Source organism: Mustela lutreola, chromosome 8 (genome assembly GCF_030435805.1).
Source record: "Mustela lutreola isolate mMusLut2 chromosome 8, mMusLut2.pri, whole genome shotgun sequence".
NCBI lineage: Eukaryota > Metazoa > Chordata > Mammalia > Carnivora > Mustelidae > Mustela > Mustela lutreola.
The window spans coordinates 43780124-43802713 of NC_081297.1; the positions used below are offsets into that span (position 1 = coordinate 43780124).

General features: G+C 37.0%; 1 protein-coding gene and 1 non-coding gene across 15 annotated transcripts in view; both read right to left on the reverse strand.

The window, feature by feature from the left end:
* The window catches only part of ERC1 (ELKS/RAB6-interacting/CAST family member 1), a 558216-nt gene that overhangs the window by 495814 nt on the left and 39812 nt on the right, over positions 1 to 22590 (reverse strand). For 12 of the 14 annotated variants that reach the window (XR_009356580.1, XM_059184416.1, XM_059184418.1 and 9 more), the window contains exon 2: positions 20383 to 21206. The exons of 1 other annotated variant lie outside the window; for it this stretch is intronic. Coding sequence is in view for 12 of the 13 variants with exons in the window: in XM_059184416.1 (XP_059040399.1) it covers positions 20383 to 21051 (669 nt within the window). In the remaining variant the exon portion in view is untranslated. Of the gene's footprint in view, positions 1 to 20382; positions 21207 to 22590 lie in introns of those variants that run through there. One more of the 14 variants, XM_059184425.1, reaches the window with a different exon arrangement.
* Positions 19878 to 19983, reverse strand: LOC131840036 (U6 spliceosomal RNA). The gene has a single exon (XR_009357153.1). It is a non-coding gene; the product is annotated as a U6 spliceosomal RNA (small nuclear RNA).

Below are 22590 nucleotides of genomic sequence, written 5' to 3' on the forward strand. Positions count from 1 at the left end.
TGATTTACACAAGTCTGAGGACCATCTGACTAGATTAAAAAATCTTACCATTCATCAAAAACAGAAGACAAGAGAAGGGGTTTGAGGCAGAGGAGATAATGAGGATAAAGAGTGTTGGTGCTTTAATTCACCTGCTTTCACCTCCTTCCTTACAGACCCCTACATGGCCACTCTTTCTAATTTCTAATTCTACCCAAATATATTCATTTAGCACTCATGAGTGGTATGCTTTTTAGTCTACTTACACTGTATTTTTTTAAAAATCTCTAAATTCTCAGCCCATAATATACATTACGATTAGATTACCTAAGAGAATGTTTTTAAAATACTGATGCCCAGCTCCTCTCCCAAACCAATTAAATCACATTTTCTCGGCATGGGGACTGGCCAAAAGTATCTTAAAAGCACCCTAGGCAACTGCAGTGTGCAACCAGAGCTGAAAACCACTCAGTCTAAATGATAGTTGTCTCTATTTGATATATTTCCAAGTATGATGAGAAAAACTACTTGTATGAGAATCAGTAGGCAGATATTCAAAATTACATTCAAGGTTATCTTCAGTGATAACATACATATAAGAAACTTTTTAAAATAGCTATGTATTTTCTTTTACGGTTTTTTGTTAATTCCAAGTGTTATGTTTTCCATGTGTGTCAGTAAGGATTTCCTAATAAATAAGATTCCATTTTCTAAAAGCGAGTCAATTTTTTTAAAAAATTAAATGAAGAATGGTACGAGAAATAAGGCAAACACTGCAAAGACGGTAGGCAATCAAAAAAGGTTTGGCTAACTTTGACCAAGGTGTTTATTAAAAACACAGATTCTGAGGCCTACCCCAGCAGTCCTAAACCATGAAGGTTGGAAGTAGCACCCATAAATGTAAGTGATTCTTATTCACTAAAGCTTGAGAAATGCTCTAATAAGAGGTCCTTCAGCTTTTTTGCCACTGGGCAGAGAACAAGTTGGATGTAAAAGGAAGCCCTCTCATTCCATTCATTTCATTACCATCACATCCTGGTCTCTCAGAAGGGTGAGCCCCAGCCACACCCACCTGGTGAGCAGAAGTCGTTTCTACTACAGAACTTAGATCCATTCCTGACTTCCCAGTTCATCCCCCTTTTTACAAGTCTCCAGAAGCTCATTCTGACTTTACTCCCTTCCTTTCACCTTTCTCATCTTCCTTACAAGGGTCCCCTGCCCTGAGTATCCCACTCCAACATGTCCACCTCTTCTTCAACACCTTTCCCCCTTTCCAGCTACCCAGTGAAGCTAATTCTTTTAAAATGTCACAGGATACCAGCACAAATTAATCACCCCCAGGCTATATTTGTACTCTCAATCCCCAAGGATAAACATTCTCGGTATCCATTCAAATTGAAATTTGTTTTTAAATGTTTGTAGACCACTCCCTGTTTATAAACCACCTAACTAGGCAGAGAATTGAAAAATAGCTTTCAGTTCTACCAAGTTTTATCCATTAGTAGTAACCAGAGGTTCTCAACCTTAACCAAACATTGGAATTATCCAGTGAGCTTTTAAAAATCTCCATATGAAGGCCACACTCTAGCCCCAGTTAAATCAGAATCTCTGGAGGTGAGGGTAAGACAAGGCATTTTTTTTTTAAAGTTCCTCAAATTATGCCAGCATGCAACCAAGATTGAGAACCACTAAGCTAGATTCAGCTGGAAAGATTAACATGATACATTCAAGAGGCTGTCTGCCATGGGTGGGCAATACTTTTCGCCATTACTGCACTAGATTCACTTAGCCAAATACAGGGGACTCTTGAGAGAACAGTGACTTCTGAGGACGGAAATTCAAATTCTGACACTAATGAGGGTAATATGCAAATATTTGTTTAGAGTTCTTTTTTGTCAAGAAATATCCTGTATTTGTTTACTCTGACCTAGAAAGTGTTTTTAAAGCCAAACACCATACCTCCAAATATGAACAGAATTTTTAGAGAATTAAACTAGCTTAGATTTAGACTTATAATTTTCCTCAGTGCCTATGCTGGTATCATTTATATCCACCAATGGACAAGAAAGATATTGAGCGGTAAACTATGAACAGATACTAGTGCCCATTTGTACCACAAAGAATATTCAAATATAGGTTCAAAGTTCAATACCATACATCACAAGCAATTTCAATTGTTTTTGGGGTCTCTCTGATATAAATCCCTTTCAAGATTATATTTACTATACTCAGTAAAATTAAATCTATTCAGTATCTTGTACACACTGCAATCTAATACATCATATACTTTTGAGTATGTGAAATTCAGGTTTAAAAGCCTATTTTGTAATAAACATGCCACCAAAAAATATTTACTATGTATCATCAAGTAAAAAGTATATTCTAAAAAAAGTAATAAAATTCACTTCACTCTTTTTTTCCACTTACACTTGGTATGACAAAGACATAATGTTTAATTTTAGGAAGCTACAATTCTTCTAATAAATGAACACCTGGCAAAGAGAGTCACAGTTGTATCCACTTCCTGCCTCAAATGCCAGCAGCAAGTACATCCAATTTCAAGTTCCTCTGAAGCCAATGAGTGGGCAGAAGACAATCACAGCCAAAATGGAGAACACATGGTATTCATTCTTTGAAAAAAAAATTAGCAGTGGATTATAATCAGGAGGGGAAGCCATCTGTCACGAGAAAAAGAGGTGGCAGGAGCTGTCAAGGGCTGTAACATGCCACCTTAACCTTGGTAGAGTCGAGTTTTAGGTTTTAATTCCAGCTAATTCTTATAATAAACATTTTTCAAACTTATTAGTGTCAAATTATGAATGGAATGGGTAAGAGGAAGAAAAACCACCAACACTCAACAACATAGCAGGCAGAAACCACATACGTGCAAAAATTCAAAAACAACTCAACACTTGGGCAAATTCAATTCCCTCTAAAGAATGCACAGCAGTTTTATTTGCATTACATTTAAATAAAAATTAAAAACAAAAAACAGCAACTTCCCAAATAAAGTGAACTACAAGTCAAAAATCAACCTTCACCACTGCCCTACCCTCCAACCACACTAATGACTCCTAATGCCTTGCAAAACACTGTAATGCTACATTTTTGAAGTCAGTCAAATAAGTAATGTGAGCAAAGCATCCTTTTTAGTAACATATATTTATGTAAAATTTCAGCTAAAAAGAACCCCACACAGCACAGAAATTAATAGCTTTAAATAAACATAATGGGGGCACCTGGGTCCCTCAGTCGGTTAAGCGTCTGCCTTCAGCTCAGGTCGTGATCCCAGAGTCCTGGGATGGAGCCCCACATCAGGATCCCTGCTCACGAGGAGCCTGCTTCTCCCTCTCTCTCTGCAGCTCCCCCTGCCTGAGTGCAGGCATGTGCACTCTCTCAAATAAATAAATAAAATCTTTTTAAAAAGATAAATTTTTTTTAAAAAGGTAAAATAAAATAAACATAATGAATAAATATAAGCATTCTGTGTTGCCCTTTTTTAAAAAATCTCCACTGTGTTGTGAAGGTTAAGTCTCCTTCACACAAAGGCACATAGTTTATTTGCGGGGAGTTTTGGGTCCAGCTAACCAGCCAGGAACTCCTTGCCGCAGAAAGAAAATAGAGCAGTGAAAAAAAATTTTTCCAGCAATATTACATTCCTTTTGGGAAAGCACTCTATAATTCAGGATGAGTCATTGTGGAAATAAAAATGTTAAATAATGGATACGACTGTAACTGAAAATTCTGAGAGCTAATTACCCTACTCAAGGTTCCTGGTAACTCCTTGAGGACTATTAAGGCTACACTAGTAGCGATTAGTTATCCAAATGAAACTTATTATCCATTGTGACCCACTTTCCAGGAAACCCATATAGATCCCATCCTACTATTTCTCTTCTCAGAGGAGACTCTAAGGTACATTACATACTTCAAAAAAATGTTATACAATATTATTTGTATTTATAAAATATCTGACTTATTCAATTAACCTCTATTGTAGTACATGTCGATTATGTCACGTAGGCTTGTCCATAGTTTTACACTTTTATTATTATACTTGTAATATCTCCTTTAATTTCATTTACTATCACAACAAACATAACAGCATCTTCTCCACTTGACAACTGATGAAACTCACATGAACACTCTCTTGCTTTTTATATAGAAGCATGGATTTTATGCTGCCTACCTTGGAAAGAAAGTCAAGTATTTCTTATTCCCAGAAGTACTAACTTGGTTATATGAATCAGTCTTGAATTAGGGCATTATAATCAAGGTGAAAAAACTACTAGAGAATGGCACTAGAATAGCAGACAAGGGGCTCCTGGGTGGCTCAGTGGGTTAAGCCTCTGCCTTCAGATTCAATCATGATCTCAGGGTCCTGGGACTGAGCCCCATGTCAGGCTCTCTGCTGAGCAGGGAGCCTGCTTCCCTCTCTCTATCTGCCTGCTTCTATGCCTACTTCGATCTCCCTGTCAAGTAAGTAAATAAAATCTTAAGAAAAAAAAAGAAAAAAAGAGTAGCAGACAAAACTAAAATCAGATCATCCTAGAAGAAGGAATCTCTAGAGACTACCTTGTCCAACTCTCTCGATTTTACAGATGAAAAATCTGGGTCCAAAAAGATTGAACAATGTGCCTGTGGTCTCACACACCTAGTCACTGATTAGCAAGACCAGGACCAAAACAAAAACGCACAAACCTCCCTTTTTAAAATTCAGTGTCCACTACACCAGTGATTCTCAAGCTCATCAGACCCAAAACCACCCCTCCCCTTTTTATAATATTTTGTAATGTGGCCTTTACTATTCTGAAGTGAAGTGTATAGATAATAAGCACATCCTCACATATAATAAAAAAGAACTAATGTAATGCTCTATGAAAAAAAGGGATTTTATAATAAAATGTGTGCTAATATGTAAATGCTAAATATGTGCATGTGTGTGTAAATGCTGTGGCACAGCTACACCCAAAGACACATGTACTCCCAAAAAGAGGCTGAAAAAGCGGCTATATCCAACAAGGCAATGCTGCTGTTAAAGTGATTTTCCAGTAAGAAAAACTCTAGGTAAGGTTCCAAAAATATACAATCTTCCATCAACTTAAACAGTACTCCCACTGCTAGAAAATTCAGCATATATTGAAGCCATTCAAAATATTCTAATCCATTTATGCACATTTATGTAGTTAGGATCTTAAAATAGGCATTTCACCTACACAAATTTCTGGCCAAGACATCTGAAAATCATGGAGTGTGGGGGAACTTATAAATACGCCCAGCCATTCTAAGCATTGCAGGATATTTAGCTACCCTAAGCCCTCTCTAACCTAAATCCAAAAAATACCTTCTGCCTCCAAGCTATTCTAGCAGCCAATGTTAGCACAACTTTCCAATAAATGAGAACCAACATACCTCATCTTGAAAATTCGTATCATCAGAAATACTAAGAGGAAATCAAGAATTTATCTGCCATCACTTGAACAGATTCTCTTTTATCTGCTTCATCTATTAAAAAATGTTCTGTACACTCTTAAGCTCACTAAACAAACTAAGGGTTGCTTGGGGTGGGGGGGGAGGGATAGGGTGGTTATGGATATTAGGGAGGGTATGTGCTATGGTGAGTGCTGTGAAATGTGTAAGACTGATGATTCACAGACCTGGAACCCTGGGACAAATAACACATTATTTGTTAATTAAAAACAAAAACAAAAATAAAACACTCTGTACCATGGGTAACATGCTTTCATAGAGAAACAAGAAATATACCCCCAGGAAATTACAGGAAAGACTGGAAATAGTCATTAAAGTATGTTTCTCTCCTAAGAATCTGGCATCTATTCTAAGTTCCTATTCCCATGAAAAAGAGCCATGTGGCAAGTTTAAGTTCCTTAGTATACAGGTTATCAAATCTATGAAAGATAATCAAAATTAAGAATGTTTTTTTCTGGGGCACCTGGGTGGATCAGTGGGTTAAGCCACTGCCTTCGGCTCAGGTCATGATCTCAGGGTCCTGGGATCAAGCCCCGCATCGGGCTCTTTGCTCAGCAGGGAGCCTGCTTCCCTCTCTCTCTCTCTCTCTCTCTCTCTGCCTGCCTCTCTGCCTACTTGTGATCTGTCAAATAAATAAATAAAATCTTTAAAAAAAATGTTTTTTTCTGGGGGCGCCTGGGTGGCTCCATGCGCTAAGTCTCTGCCTTTGGCTCAGGTCATGATCTCAGGGTCCTGGGATCAAGCCCCACATCAGGGCTCTCTGCTCAGCAAGGAGCCTGCTTCTGCATTCCCCCACCACCTGCATCTCTGCCTACTTGTGATCTCTCTCTTGCGGTGTCAAATAAATAAATAAAATCTTAAAAAAAAAAAAAAAGTTTTCTGAATATATTCTTCCAACTTTTCAGATTTTCAACCCAACAGTCTTTTCCCTTTGTTGCCAATAAGTTTATATAATGCAAACACATAGGATGTAACTGTGTAAAAAAATACTTTTAAAAGAGGCGCCTGGGTGGCTCAGCCAGTTAAGCGTCTGCCTTCCGCTCAGGTCATCATCCCAGGGTCCCGGGATCAAGCCATATATCGGGCTCTCTGCTCAGTGAGGGAACCTGCTTCTCCCTTTCCTTTTGCCTCTCCGCGTTTGTGCTGTCTCAAATAAATAAATAAAATCTTTAAAAATATATTTTTAATACAATAAATATGTATCTGTAAACAGCTAATCAAAGCAGTTTTTTCATTTTAATACCATTACCTCAGACCAATGACAGCAATGACACTTGTGTTCAAAAAATATATATATACGTATATATGGGCACCTGGGTGGCTCAGTGGGTTAAAGCCTCTACCTTCAGCTCAGGTCATGATCCCAGGGTCCTGGGATCAAGCCCCAAATCAGGCTCTCTGCTCAGCAGGGAGCCTGCTTCCTCCTCACTTTCTGCCTGCCTCTCTGTTTACTTGTAATCTCTGTCAAATAAATAAATAAAATCTTTAAAAAAAGAAAAAATATATATATGTATATATAGATGCCTATCTAAAACTCTATATTCTAAACAGATAAACTATAACATACCATTATTTATAATTTTTGGCAATGAAAACACCTAAATTCCAGAGAGATATCTCCTCCTAGATTTCACAAAATGTGTAATAAAAAGTCAATACGGAGGCGCCTGGCTGGCTCAGTTGGTTAAGCAACTGCCTTCGGCTCAGGTCATGATCCCAAGGTCCTGGGATTGAGCCCCATGTCAGGATCCTCTCTCAGCTGGGATCCTGCTTCTCCTTCTCCCTCTGTCTGCTACTCCACCTACTTGCGCACTCTCTCTGTTACTTACTTACTTAATTAAATGTATGTCAATACAGGGGTGCCTGGGTGGCTAAGCCAGTTAAGCTTCTGACTTCGGCACAGATCATGATCTCAGGGTCATGCCCCTCATTGGGCTCTGTACTCAGTGAAGAGTCCACTTGACCCTCTCCTTCTGCCCCTCCCTCTACTCATACTCTCTAGTAAATAAAGGTCTAAAGAAAAACCTCAATATAAACTATGAAAAAAATACTTCCTTCAGTAGCGCTTTTAAGATACTATGAAAATGGAAAACAAAGTTTCTTTATCAAAAAATTTTACACCATGAAGGAAAACTTACAAGTTATTTTGTCCAAATCCCTGCTTCGGCGGGGGGGGGGGGGGGGGGGGGGGGGGGGATGTACTACACTGACAACCTCTCTTCAGATCTTAGGCTAAAAGTTTCAAAAAATAACAATACTCTTTTTTATGATACAGAGAATTTAAAAACCAAATCAAAATGAAACATACAGAATTAACAGGCCTCTAACACACAATATAACTTCAGCAGAAGGCAACACAATTGCCTGTCATATTCTTAGTCTTTAAAACTGAACTCTCTTTCAAAATTTTACAATGCTTTCTAATAGTTAAGTAACGGTAATATAGATTCCAAATGTCAAGAAATTCTAGATGACTTGTTCTCTTCTTTTTCAAGGCAATGAATTATAATGTTCAAGCACTGCTAATGACATAATAATTTGGGGGACTTATCTATAGCTTGCCAGTCCCAGATTGCAATTTTCTGCTATTCCCAAATAAGTCCACCTTTTGCTGGTTAAAAAAAAAAAAAAAAAAAAAAAAAAAGGATAATTTTAAAGTATACAGTGATTCTTGAAGAGTTTGGGCCCTCCTTTTAGGGCTATGGATATGATTATATTAAATAGCTTCCAGAGAGTGGGAGAACAAAATTAGTATTAGTGTGAACACCATTCCAACCAAAAATAAATCAATATATCCTTTCCCTTTTTTAATTTCTTCACAGAAAAAGCTGGGTAATTGATGAGACAAAAAGGAATCCTTACCACAAAACACTCAATAAGGAGAATACTTTCTGGTTATCCGACTGTAACTACTGGCTATTTAAGAGCCTCCTAGCAAAACTCTAAGGACAGAAATACATGCTATCAACAAACAAGGAAAAAAGCACTGGTTCTTTTGGCCTTTTTCACTTTGTAGTTCTTACTATCACTGATGCTTCTTCTAAGGGTTACTACATATTTCTAGAAGTCTATTATCTTTAAATCCATTCTACTCTACAAAATAAGACAATATTCAAAAAATCCAAGAGAAAATGTATGTATTCTTTGTATACATCCTCTAAATCACTAAAATTAAGTTTAATGTGAATTCAGGAATCTAAAAACTCAAGAAAACAAGTCATTATCTTGTGAAGTTTTCACATTGCTTTCAGCTTTATTTTTACTTAGGGCAGTTCACCAAGAAAAATTTAAGGATAAAAAGAAGGTACTCAATATTTGTTAAATCAAAAATAAATAATAGAGGCGCCTGGGTGGCTCAGTGGGTTAAAGCACCTGCCTTCGGCTCAGGTCATGATCCCAGGGTCCTGGGATCGAGCCCCGAATCAGGCTCTCTGCTCAGTGGGGAGCCTGCTTCCTCCTTTCTCTCTCTGCCTGCCTCTCTGCCTACTTGTGATCTCTGTCTGTCAAATAAATAAATAAAATCTTTTTAAAAATAAATAAATAAATAATAATAAATATTAAAACTAGCAATTAGTAACAGATGAACACTTTCATAGCTTGTCAGGAAAAGGGTGACATCTCTAATCAGTTATTATCTGTGAATGTAAAACCAAAAAACATGATTGACAGATCTCAAAGCAGAATTTTTTATTCAATATGCATGGATAAACTCCCTCCAAAACTTTGAAGAAGTAGTTTTTGGGTGCCTGGGTAGCTCAGTTGATTGAGCATCCAATTCTGGATTTCAGCTCAGATCATGATCTCAGGGTCATGAGACTGAGCCCCACCTCAGGCTCTATGCACACCACAGAGTCCGCTTGAAATTCTCCCTCTACCACTGCCCCTCCCCCAACTAGTGTTCTCTGTCAGTCAGTAAATAAATAAATAAATAATTTTTTCTAAAAAGTGCTTTTTTTGGCTTTCTAGAACAGTGACACTTTCTCCTTTTATTTAATATTGCCTGGGCTATATTGTGGTCTATAAGGTTTTAGCCAATCTTTTCCCATTACTCACTATTATTGAAGAAATAGTGTACCTTCCTAAACCATGGCAAAGAACCAAAAGCCTTGTTGAGGTCAAAAACTGTGGCATCTTATTACAACACTGAACAGACAGAAGAGGAACATTATTAGCTAAAGAATAATCTAGTTAAGACCCTTACTGGCAACCTCTTATTAGAATCAAAAGATCCTAAGGCCTTTGGACAGTTAGTTTCTTCTGCCTGGAATATTTTATCCCAGTCACATCACTCAGGTCTCTCTTTGCTCAAGTAACATCTTCAAAGAGGCTTAAAACACTTTTGCTGCATATTGAAATATAATGGTTACCTCAACACCTTAAAGACTGAACTGACAACCTATAATTATTGTCTCATATATGACAATTTTTCTCAAAAATTAACAAAACAAACATGTCACTTCAAAGACAATAATGGACAGTATTTCTTGCTGGTGATAAAACTTGAATTTTCATGCAAAAATCAGAATTCTGGAAAACCTGTATCTCCCATCTGGTGAGATTATAGCCTACCAAAACTGAAAAAGACTTTTCTAATGAGTTAGGAATTAATACTAATGAATGCAAATTTTTTATTTGTCTAATGAAATATGGCAACATTTGGAAAATCTGCATAACTCAAATGAACCAATACCTTCCAAATGCAATGTTACAAATGTTGGAGAAAGTATATGTATTCCTGTATATTCTCTACATTTTACAAGATCTACTCAAGGTACAAGACGGACAAATTCATTTTAACATAACAAATTATGGAAAATTCATTGATAAGAGTTCAGATTCCACAGTGCAACTACCACTTGATGAAAATACTCTAAAACTCGATTATGGTTATGGTTGCACACCTCAGCAAATTTACTACAAAAACAAAAGTTAAGTCACTGAACTGCATTTACACTAAAAATCAACGAGTTTTAGGGCATATAAAACATCAGTAAAGTGTCAAAAAATAAATTTTTGTGTCGTTTCAAAATATCCATGATTATCTGAAAAAAGTCTTTAAAAAAAGATTTTATTTATTAATTTATTTTAGAGAGAGAGAACACATGAGAGCAGGGGGAGGGGCAGAGGGGGAGAAAGAGAGAATCTCAAGCAGACTCCCCACTCAGCGTGGAGCCTGAAGCAGGGCTCTACCTCACAACCCTGGGATCATGACCTGAACTGAAATCAAGAGTCAGATGCTCAGTCAACTGAGACATCCAGGTGCCCCCTAAAAAGGCTTTTAAAACACTTCTGCTTTTTCCAACCACATATTTATGTGAGGCCTAATTTCCTTCAAATACTTCAACCAAAATTTAAAAATGCAATAGATCATTGGAAGCAGCAGTTCTGACAATCAGCTGTCTTCTATTAAGTCAGACATGAGACTTGCAAAACTAGTTTCCATTAAAAATATTATTTTTGTTAACATTTAATGTGTTTATTATTTTTAAATGTTAATAAACTGTTTTAAATTTCTATTTTAGTCTCTAATATAGAAATATTGATGAAGTCCACATAAGCAAAAGCTGCTTGGGGCTCAATAATTTTTACAAGTGTACAACCTCCTGAGGCCAAAACATTTGAGACTTGCTGTTAAAGGGATCATACAGGTGCCTGAGGGCTCATACATCCCGGAAGAGTTATCCCAGAGTGATTTCAAAGCAACAGGTCTCTGCATATCACAAACTCTGAAAGTACATAAGCCACCAATTGCTGTTGAAGGATGGTACAATGTGCACATCAAAGTTGAACTGTTTCTCACGTTCTCAGCTCACAAGGTCTCCACAGATGAAATTAAGCTAGAAAGGTATCATTTCAATCCCATATTCTCCACCAATTGTCAAAACGTAACAGAACTTACCATGAGCCTATCAGGTAGGAAAGACTGCCAGAACAAATAGAAAAGGAGGTAGTTTCAATAAGCATTATTGCTAATAATATGAAAAAATTAAAGGAACAGATCTCTGCTAAAAACTTCCCAATTCCAGGAAGAAAATTATTTTCAGAGATACATATGGCAGCACAGAAAAAGAAAAATACAGTTCAAAAAAGCATTTCTAATCGTGTCCATAAGGAAAGAACAGAACACTTCCAATACAAAGTTAATCACTTCCTCCTGAAAGCACATTTTCTGCAATATTTCTGTTTTTGACAAATTCACTCCAAATTCATCACACAAAGGTACATGATCTTCGGTGAACTTGCTAACTAAAAGACATCTATTATCAAAGAAGTCCATTTATCACAGGAACATAAACCATTATTACCCCTTTTTAATTTAGAGATTAGAGATTCTCTCAAGCTGTCTGCATTCAAAGAAATGCACAACAAAGAAGACTGAAACACATAAATAGCTCGGTGAGAAAATACCAATCAGGGCGCCTGGGTGGCTCAGTGGGTTAAGCCACTGCCTTCGGCTCAGGTCATGATCTCAGGGTCCTGATATTGAGTCCCGCATCGGGCTCTCTGCTCAGCAGGGAGCCTGCTTCCTCCTCTCTCTCTCTCTCTCTGCCTGCCTCTCTGCCTACTTGTGATCTCTCTCTGTCAAATAAATAAATAAAATCTTTAAAAAAAAAAAAAAGAAAATACCAATCAAAGATACACCATTTAATGGTTTCTCTCTGCCTCTCCACTCCTTACTCCCATAAGCAGAGACCTGTAGCTTGGGATACTGAAATAACCAGGGCAGTAAATTTTCCAACACTCACAAGCACATATTTAATAATGTCTACGTACATGTACCTCAGGTCACAGTCATTAGTCCCTTATTTCTAAATGCTTATGCTTTCTAGTTCCACTTTCTAATCTCTATCCACTTTCCCTCAATAGCCAAACATTTCCCCTATCTCAATACCATGGTTCATCACAGTCTGCTCTTTTGCCATCACAGTCTATATCCAAATATTTCTTTGGAAGTATCTCATGATTGTGTACCTTCCTCTCCATTCCTACTACCCACATTAATCCAGGCCTTCTGCCACAAAATCAATTGCTTTTCCCCGCCTTCTGTGCTTCAATCCATTCTGCTGACAGCAACAAAAGCTGCTCTTAAATAGTATTTAATGTTATGTCATTCATTTCCTTGCTCAAGAAATCCCTAGGGCAACTTCCTATTACTTTCTTCAAATTCTTCTTCAAATAAAATCCAGATTAAGAAAGAAAAAATTACACACTTTTAAAGGATGAATTATATCTCAATAAAACTGTCAAGAAGGAAGAGAGGGAGGAAGCAAGGGACGGGGAGGAGAAAAAGAGGTGGAAGGATGGGGAGGACAACTCCCCAAATGGTTCTCTACAAAGTACCACTTTACTCACCACCACTTCCGACATTCTGAAAAGCTGAAAGACATTAGAACACCCACACCATTGTCAGAGGCATTCTGGCCTCCCTGTAACCAATTCTAGTGATGGCCAAGCATCATTTTCTGAAACTGACTCTTCCATCAGAAAAATATACCTTTGTTAGAAAATGGCAGTATATTCCCCCATGGAGCCAAAATCCATACCCCTATTATCTGCACTCATTTTTCTAGTGTTGGCCTTCCCTCGCCCCCCACGAAAAGAGAAAAAAACTTTCTTCTATATGGCTGCCCATTAAATACACACATTATAACTAAAATGTCACAAGTCTCCTCTTCTTTAGTTCCCGCAACCACTTATTATAAAGCATGCTTTCAAAGAGGCCCCTTCCTGGGCAAACAGGGCACCTATAATATGATGTCAAGTTCTAGAAGCAGTATGATTTTAAAAAGTAAAATGGAACTCTGTCACCCCTTAATATAACTAAAAACTAAGTTCATTTTCTGGCTTCCCTTACACAATAAAATAGTGGGTTTCCCAACTCATATTTAAGCTACTATCTATAAAGCTGCTATAAATTAGCAAATCCCTAAAAATTATTCTGTCATTGAGATGAAATCAGACAATAGACTGCACTGTGAAATGCAAGAAGGGGAGAGAAGGGGAAAAGCTGCAATACTCTGGCAAATTCTTATTTCCTCGCAAATAAGGCCTGTCAGATATTTGTACAATTTTTTACTGGATTCAACGAATCATTTTTCATAGCATTCCACTATATTCCAGGTAAAGCATACTTAACTCTGCAAGCAGCCAATTTCTCATACCTACCTATTTTACCTTCCTATGTGACAAGATCCAATGGAGAGGTAGCTTAAATTTGTAGAAGCCAAACATGAACAAATTTTGCTTCTCAAAATGACTGTTAACTTCCCAAAAGGAACATATCTACTTTACATCTGATTTAATATTCTCGGCTCATTCTGCATAGTTCCTTAACACATCTCATTTCTGAAACACCTAAAAAGATCACATCTATCTGGAAAATAAATTAGAACACCGACTTATCCACCATAGTGTGCTTTATCATTCATAACTCATCTCTATGTTAAAAAAAGAATTATCAAAAAGTTAAATAGTCCAAGACACAGATTCCAGATCTCAAGTTCAACTTAAATGAAAGTGAAACAATTAGCAACATCATGAAAAAGCTTATAATAGCTTTCACAAATGAAGGTACGACCTAAAACTGTAAAAATGTTAACAGCCACCCGTGTGCCAACAGAACAAAGAACAAAGTTTATCTTTTTGTATTTCTGAACTTGGAAATTCTCTTGATCCTTAAACAAATAAAATAAAAACCAAAAAATCAAATCCTAAATAAAATCAGACTCCAAAAACAAAAACAAAAAATACATAAAACATTAAACTCACTCACCATACTGAACTGTTGAACTGAATGTACTTTGACCACACAAAATCCCAATGATTGCTTTAAAACAGTTATTTTTAAAATTAAGCTTCCAACTAAGTTCAACATATAAAAATATTATGAAGGCATAATATAAAAAAAGTATGATAATAACTTGTTAAATCTTGGTTAGAATAAAATAAAACAGAAATCATTGAAAGCCTTAGCTTTGCAATTCAACCAAGCTCATACCTGGACTTTTATTTTTCAGCAAACACACACTAAAAACCTTCTTCACTCTCAACTTAAGAAAAAGAAAAGGTCTTTCCTGTTAAAACATGTATTGTTCCATCTCTTCAACCACCAGTATTTGAAACAACAAAAGGGGTATGAGACATAAAAACAGCTGGGTATTTATTTTAGAAACAATTTCCTAAAAGAACTCTGTAATAATGAACCACACATATTAGGCAATTCTAAGCAAATGTGTTTTTACATTTGATAGATTCTACAACAAACCTCTGTGGCCCAATCAGATCAAACATTTAGAATGCATCTAAATCCCCAGTCTCAAATTGGAATGGGGAAATTTGTTTAATTACTGTAAATCTTATTAAACCAATCTTCTTTGTAAAGTGGAAAATATCTGACCTCTGAGGGTTCTGGAGGGTATAATGAATGCAGAGTTTAATTAGGGCCCACTGTTGGCTCACTATAATCTATTAATTAGCATTCTCAGTTCTCTATATCTCATTGCAGTGTCTCACTTTACTTTAAAATTGCACCCTTTGCTTTTTGGACTAAAGTTATACAATTTTAGTATTGTGTGGTAATTATAGTGGGTGCAGGAAGAATATATTCCTGCCAGCACTGCTGCTTAATTAGGTCAAGGGGTGGAATCTAGATAAGGCTGTGTTCACCCTCCTTCAGTGCATATGGTTTTTTTGGCATCATAGTCCTGTGGACTGTTTCACTTCCACTGGACTGAAGTGCTGAGTTCCCCCTACACTCTGCAGAAGATTCAACTACCTTACTTTTGAATGTAGTTTAGTAACTACAAAGAATATTGTCATTGCTTTTTATCCACACAGCTTTCAAAGTATAGACATAATTAGCAGCCTCGATTATTTGAAAATAAAGACATATACCAATAATTTTTTTCCCTTGTTAAAATAGGCATTTCCAAGTTGCTTGATGATAAAAACCATCTTGGTGAAAGGCCTATTTTCAGCATCATCAGAAAGGTATACTGGAGGCTAGCTAAGTCAAGGATAAATCTAGTAATCTCAATTCCACTTCTACCAAAATCCACTTTAAATTATACATACACCTATACTGATACACATTACATTTATATACACATATACTGTCAATATACTCTTGAAAGGTAGAAACTTAAAAGGGAATTGTTTATTAATGTGTAATTTTTACACAATATTTATAATAAGTTACAGTTCAACCACTTTTCAGGTAAACCTAAGTAAACTGATTCTTATTAACAATATATTTGAGGGCGCCTGGGTGGCTCAGTGGGTTAAGCCGCTGCCTTCGGCTCAGGTCATGATCTCAGGGTCCTGGGATAGAGTCCCGCATCGGGCTCTCTGCTCAGCAGGGAGCCTGCTTCCCTCTCTCTCTCTCTGCCTGCCTCTCCGTCTACTTGTGATTTCTCTCTGTCAAATAAATAAATATAAAATCTTAAAAAATATATATATATATTTGAGATTGAATAATATTCAAGTATGATACACTATGATGCTTAACTATCTAAATACATACAAAGTACCTCATATTTGAACACTGAAACACTATCAGTACATACTCCAAATTTATTAATCTGATTTTTACAAATTAAAAAACCTAATACCTACTCTTGAAATACAGATAGTTTTTAAGACCCATGCTACACTAGTACCTTACCATAAGATTAAACAAAGCAGGGACGCCTGGGTGGCTCAGTTGGTTAAGCAGCTGCCTTCGGCTCAGGTCATGATCCCAGCATCCTGGGATCGAGTCCCACATAGGGCTCCTTGCTGGACTGGGAGCCTGCTTCTTCCTCTGCCTCTGCCTGCCATTCTGTCTGCCTGTGCTCGCTCTCTCTTCCTCTCTCTCTGATAAATAAATTAAGAAAAAATCTTAAAAAAAAAAAAAGATTAAACAAAGCAAACTCCTTTTTTCTCTCTTGATATTTACAATTCAACACCAAACTGTAAAAACTTTCAGAATGTATCAACTATTATTTCATATTTAGGAATGATAAACTTTTGGTGTTGTACTTCACCTTCCATGAACATAAATGTGAACTGAAGACAACGTATTTCCCCTTTCTACTGTCATATGTCATCTAAATATCTTATCTTGTACATCAATGATTCTCAAGGTGAGGAGACATCAAATCACCAGAGTGTTTTTTAAATAACCCTATCTAAGATCTTAAACACTTTTTTCTCTACACACACTCCTTCTACTAAAGGTCACTGTCACAGTTAATGATCATTATGTACAGGAGTCTGTCGCTACTCTGAAATGCAGTAGGCAGGAAAAAAAGGTTGAGAAACACTTAGCCAATGGTCCCTTGTTTATTTTCCCTTCTGTCACAATTAAGCTCAAAGGTGACAAGAAAACATTCATGAATTCCCTATGGCAGATGAGCAACAAACTAGTTTAAGAATTAGATGTACGACATTCTAAAGATTCCAAAATTAGTTTATCTCGGAACTACCAGAGAAGCTTGTTTAAATACAGGCTCCTGGGACGCCTGGGTGGCTCAGTTGGTTAAGCAGCTGCCTTCGGCTCAGGTCATGATTCCAGCGTCCTGGGATCGAGTCCCACATCGGGCTCCTTGCTCAGCAGGGAGCCTGCTTCTCCCTCTACCTCTGCCTGCCATTCTGTCTGCCTGTGCTCGCTCTCTCCCCCTCTCTCTCTGATAAATAAATAAAATCTTTAAATAAATAAATAAATAAATACATACATACATACATACAGGCTCCTGGACTCCATCTCCAGAGATATTTATGAAGCAAAAGGCCTGGAAATCTGTATTTTAAATAAGTAAGTGTATCAGAACTAACATTTAGGAAACTTGTCCTTACTTTTAAGATGTAACACTGGGGTCTATTTTAATTCTTCTCTTTCTTTTCACATTTTTGTTTTTAAAGTCTTAAAGATTCAAACTCAAGAAATTTCCTAAGGAATACTTTTTAAAGGCTATTTCCTCTTTTCTTAAAAAAAAAAAGGCTGGGTCGATAAGAGACTTAAGAGACATAAGATTTAAGCATACTAATAAAACATTCAGATTTTGTGTAATGACAAATTACATTTAATCGTTAGTTAAAAACTAGATGCAAAGTAGTTTGAGGTTATATCTGGGAAAAGAGAAAATTATAATTTCTAATTTTTTAAGATTTAATTTATTTATTTGACAGACAGAGATTACAAGTAGGCTGAGAGGCAGGCAGAGAGAGAAAGGAGGAAGCAGGCTCCCCACTAAGCAGAGAGCCCCCGACGCGGGGCTCGATCCCAGGACCCTGGGATCGTGACCTGAGCCAAAGGCAGAGGCTTTAACCCACTGAGCCACCCAGGCGCCCCTATAAATTCTAATTCTTTTTAAATCTCTGATTTAAACGAATTAAAGGTTTAGTTTTTGGTGGTTTTTTTTTTAAATTATTTTATTTATTTGACAGAGAGAGAGACAGTGAGAGAGGGACACAAGCAGGGAGGGGGAGAAGAAGCAGCAGGTTCCCCACCAAGTAGGGAGCCCGACGCGGGGCTCGTTCCCAGGATCCCAGGATCACAACCTGAGCCGAAGGCAGCCACTTAACTGACGAGACCGAGCCACCCAGGAGCCCCTTTTTTGTTTTGTTAAGATTTATTTATTTGAGAGAGAAAGAGAGGAGAAGCAGGGGGAGAGGGAAAAGAATCTTAAGCAGACTCTTCACCGAGTGTGGAGGCCAACGCAGGGCTCAAACTCACAACTCTTAGATCATAACCTGAGCCAAAATCAAGAGACAGATGCTTAACTGATGAGCCACCCAGGTGCCCCAATGTTTAGTTTTTAGTTCATACTGTACTATCAAATAAATTTGAAGATTTTTAACTCTGTGATGTTAAATTAATTAGTACAGACACAATAGTATATAGGCATTAAAATAATGATTCAGTCACATGGGGCTTTAATATACAGCAGATGTGTTGGCTAAGAAAGGTCATAATGTAACACCTATAATATTCCATTTGGATTAATTTTATGTGTGTATGTACAGAGATGTACATTACAGAGAAACAACAAAATGTTAACAGTGGAAAAGCAAAGTTACCAGAGATGGGAGGATTTAGGATAAATTTCTATTTCATATCTATCTTTTTCAGTATTATTTTTATGACTGAACAAGCTATTTTTATTACTGAAAAGGTAAGTCTGGGGCTTTAACATACAAAACAATGTAACTAGCACTCTTCTTCAAATAACCAAAACAGTAGATATGAATGCCTGAACTAAGTATTAGTAATAGAATGGTAAAACCATCAACAGAAATCTTAGATTTATTTCATCAAAGACAGGTCATTTCTAATTCCTTCTTTCTTAGCATCATTCAAGAACACTGAAGAAATCCAAATAAGTTGATTACTTTCTTCATAATTTTTATTAACTAACCCAAAATGAAGTATAAAATCAACAATAAGATGGCTGCTTTAAAATTCTCCTTGAAGAGTAGTAGAATTTTTTAAGAAGGCAAATAATTCAAACTCACAAGTTAAAGAAAAGTTCTAAAAGTCTCAAACAAAAAATATGATTAAGATTTTAATTGATGGAAGCATAAATATAATTTTTTCACATCCTTGGAGTCATATGTCACTCAATGTGACATGACAGTGTTGGCAAAACATCTACTATAACCTGGAGGAGTAGAGAAAAAAAGTGCTTCATATATCTAATAGGATAGCATTTAGCTCTCAAACTGCAAAGCCCTAATTAAAATGCCTAGCTATCGCACTTATTTTCTAGAAGCAACCAACCATACCAAGCTGCATTTCTTACACCTTATATTTGAAGAACTAAAGAAAAAAAAAACTTTTTTTATTTTTAAAAAGCTACATAAACATCCTAAAGTTAAACTTTCATGAATGCCAACAGAAAAAAACTGCTTCCCATTGTTGGTACTTAATATTTATATCAATATTCACTTCTTAAAACTAATTTTCATTCTGTGCTATCAATGTAATGATTTGCCTTACAGTAGTTTTTCTGGTTTTTTTCAAGACTGGTTTTTTGACACCTATTATGGTAAATCTTTTTCTTTCTTTCTTTTTTCCTTTTCTCTTTGTGGACAGCCTCTTGCCTTCTTAAGTCTTCCTGGCAGACTAGTGAGATGTCACAGGTGTGCAGCAGCCATTAACACTTATATAACTCTTCCCTCCCTTTTCTCTGCCCCCTCCCCCAAACTCTGCAGGCCTTGGAGATTTGGATACTTTACATACAAACAAATGGACCAATACAATATGAGCTAGGCCTGGCAATGACTAACTTAACATCACACAGGGAGCAGTGCCCAGGAATAGATTCCGAGTCAGGTGAAATGAGTCTCAGCACACCAGTCTGCCAGATAATTACATGACCCATAAATTGTACTAGGGGCATGATGCCTGATCGCCAAGTTCAACCAGCAAAAATATGGAACACTTCACGAATCTATGTGTCATTCCTTGCACAGGGACTATGATAATCTTCTGTATCATTTCAGTATTAGTCTATGGGCTGCCGAAGCGAGCACTATGGTAAGTCTTACTTCTACACCTCACACTTAAGATACGTAGCCTGAATAATTTTGATAATGTATCTTAGAGCAGATAAAAAAATTATACTCTCCAAAGAACGGAGAAAGGTAATACAGGTTTAAAGAAAAGACAGGAAGAGAAAGAGAAGCAGGAAAATGCAAGTGGAAAAAGCAAGCAACAATAGTGAGCAAGCAGACATGGCAACCAGAAAAAAACAGGTTCAGAATCAAATCCAGAGAAGGTTAAGAAATGACAGATAGAAAATACTCTGGTAAGTAGGAAAAGGAAAAATAAATGAACCAAGAAGAGGAAAACCTAACAAAGAAAGAAAGAGAACAGCTCATTTCACTTACATGAATTCAGTCAATAAAGACAAACACACATATAAAACTAACCTGGTTTTCCTCCTGCACAACTCTATACTGTTCCTTCCAAATAGTGATTTTGGAAGCTTCATCTTTTCTCAGGGCTCGTTCTTTCTTCAGCTCTGGGCTCCAGAAAGTCTTGATGCTATTCATTGAAGAACTTAATTTGCTCTCCTTTACTTCCACATCCTTCCGCAAGAGATCATTTTCCCTTAATACTTCTTTCAGCTGCGTCTGCAGATCCATGATTGTATTATCTCTTGCCTGACGAAGAGAATGAGGAACAGTGGATGCCATACTCACAGGAGGGAGGTGATGCTCTCCAAACGCTATGGTGTCACTAGCAACCCCACTGCTAGCTATATTGGGGCTACTGCCCATAGCAGTCATCCTGACACCATACGGCAGACGTCCCCCAGAACGGCCAAGTGTCATGGTGCTTTTAGGTGTTTCTGAACCCACATTTTCATGGTCACTTAGGTACATAGGGCCAGATGTGGCATAGGCAGCATTTAAGGACTGGATATTCTCCATTGAAAGGGTTTTCCCACTGCCACCTCCAACACTGCTTCCAGAACTCCCTCCTGTACTATTGGTTCGACGATGACCCAAGCGAGGGGAACGTGGAAGCCTAGGTGAACGCCCAGGGCTCTGGTTGCTCGGTTCCACCTTCCCAACTGAGCGAGCACTTCCATACATGGTTGCAAGATGAACTTCGGTGCCAAGAAAGGTATAAAACAGAAAGCAAAATATGAAATTCTGTGAGGTTTTTGATGGCTCTAAGTCTGCTTAAGGCTAATCAGAAGTAACACGTCTTCGGCTGTCCCGTCTTGAAGAAATACCTTACACCATATCTGTAATGAAAAGATCACACATTATATCCCCCAATAATAAACATTTGCCTCTCAGAAACTTTTCATTACCCCACCCTTTCTATCATCTATTTATTCATGCATTCAAAATTCATGCATTACAGCATGAATTTTACTATAAACATTGTTTTTAACAGTATTTTGCATGTATGTCTCAAAACTGAATACTAAAACCATGCCACGCAAGTGGAAAGAAAAAGAAATAAGAGGCATAAATACTAGCAACGAAAAGATAAAACTCAATGTTTGATCATACGATTTTCTAACATGAAAAGCCAAGATCATAAACTATTAAGTTAACAGAAATCTACAAATCGGTCAGATACAAGATCAACATATAAATATCAGTACTTTCCCTGCACATTAGTAATAACAATTAGAAAATGCAATTTAAAAAGAAAAATCCCACTCACAATGGCAACAAAACCATAAAAACACTTTGGTATAAATCTAATAAAAAGGTCCAAGTACGAAATACTTCATATCCCAATAAAAATCTCTATAGGATTCTCCAAATAACTCAACAAGCTGACTCTAAAATTTTAAAAAAAAAGAGTACAGGTCTAAGAATAATCTAAACAATTTGCAACAGAAGAACAAAGGAAGATGTTCCCTAAATAGCAAGATAAATTACAGGTCCGTGATCCTTTACTTGCAATCCAAAAATCATAAAAAAAAGTAAGTCTTGTTTCTTCTTAACCCATTTAGCAGCAAAACCTGACTTGATATGGTATGAGGTCACTTTATTGTTTATAGGTATTATTCATACCTTGATGAGAAAACAATGTATATGATTACAGGATACTACATAATGTCCACTGGGTATCAGGGGGAAAAATCTGGACTCCAAACCACATCTGACCGCCAGGATTTCTCATAAGGACTCACAGGCTTTTAAAGCTATAGTATTTAAAACTGCATAGCACAGGTTCAAGAACACAGCATAAATTGTATATATAAGTTTAGTATATCCTAGTATATGGACTTTCAAAAGAGTGAGGAAAAGTCAAATTATTCAATAAATGCGGTCTGAACAACTGGTACTCTTGGAAAAATAAATTACATCCCCACTTCACACAGTACACAGAAATAAATTCTATGTACATTAGAGATATAAATTTTGGGTTTTTTGAGAGTGTGTGTGCAAGTGCATCGTGAACAGGAGTGGAAGGCAGTGCAGAAGGAGGAGAGAGAGAATCCCCAGCAGGCTCCATTCCCAGCATGGAGCCCAAAGCAGGACTCAATCTCATCTCCCTGAGACCATGACCTGAGTCGAAATCAAGAGCTGGATGCTTAACTCACCGAGCCACCAGACGCCCCAAAGATATAAATTTTAAAACTATCAAAATTACTGGAGGAAAACTCA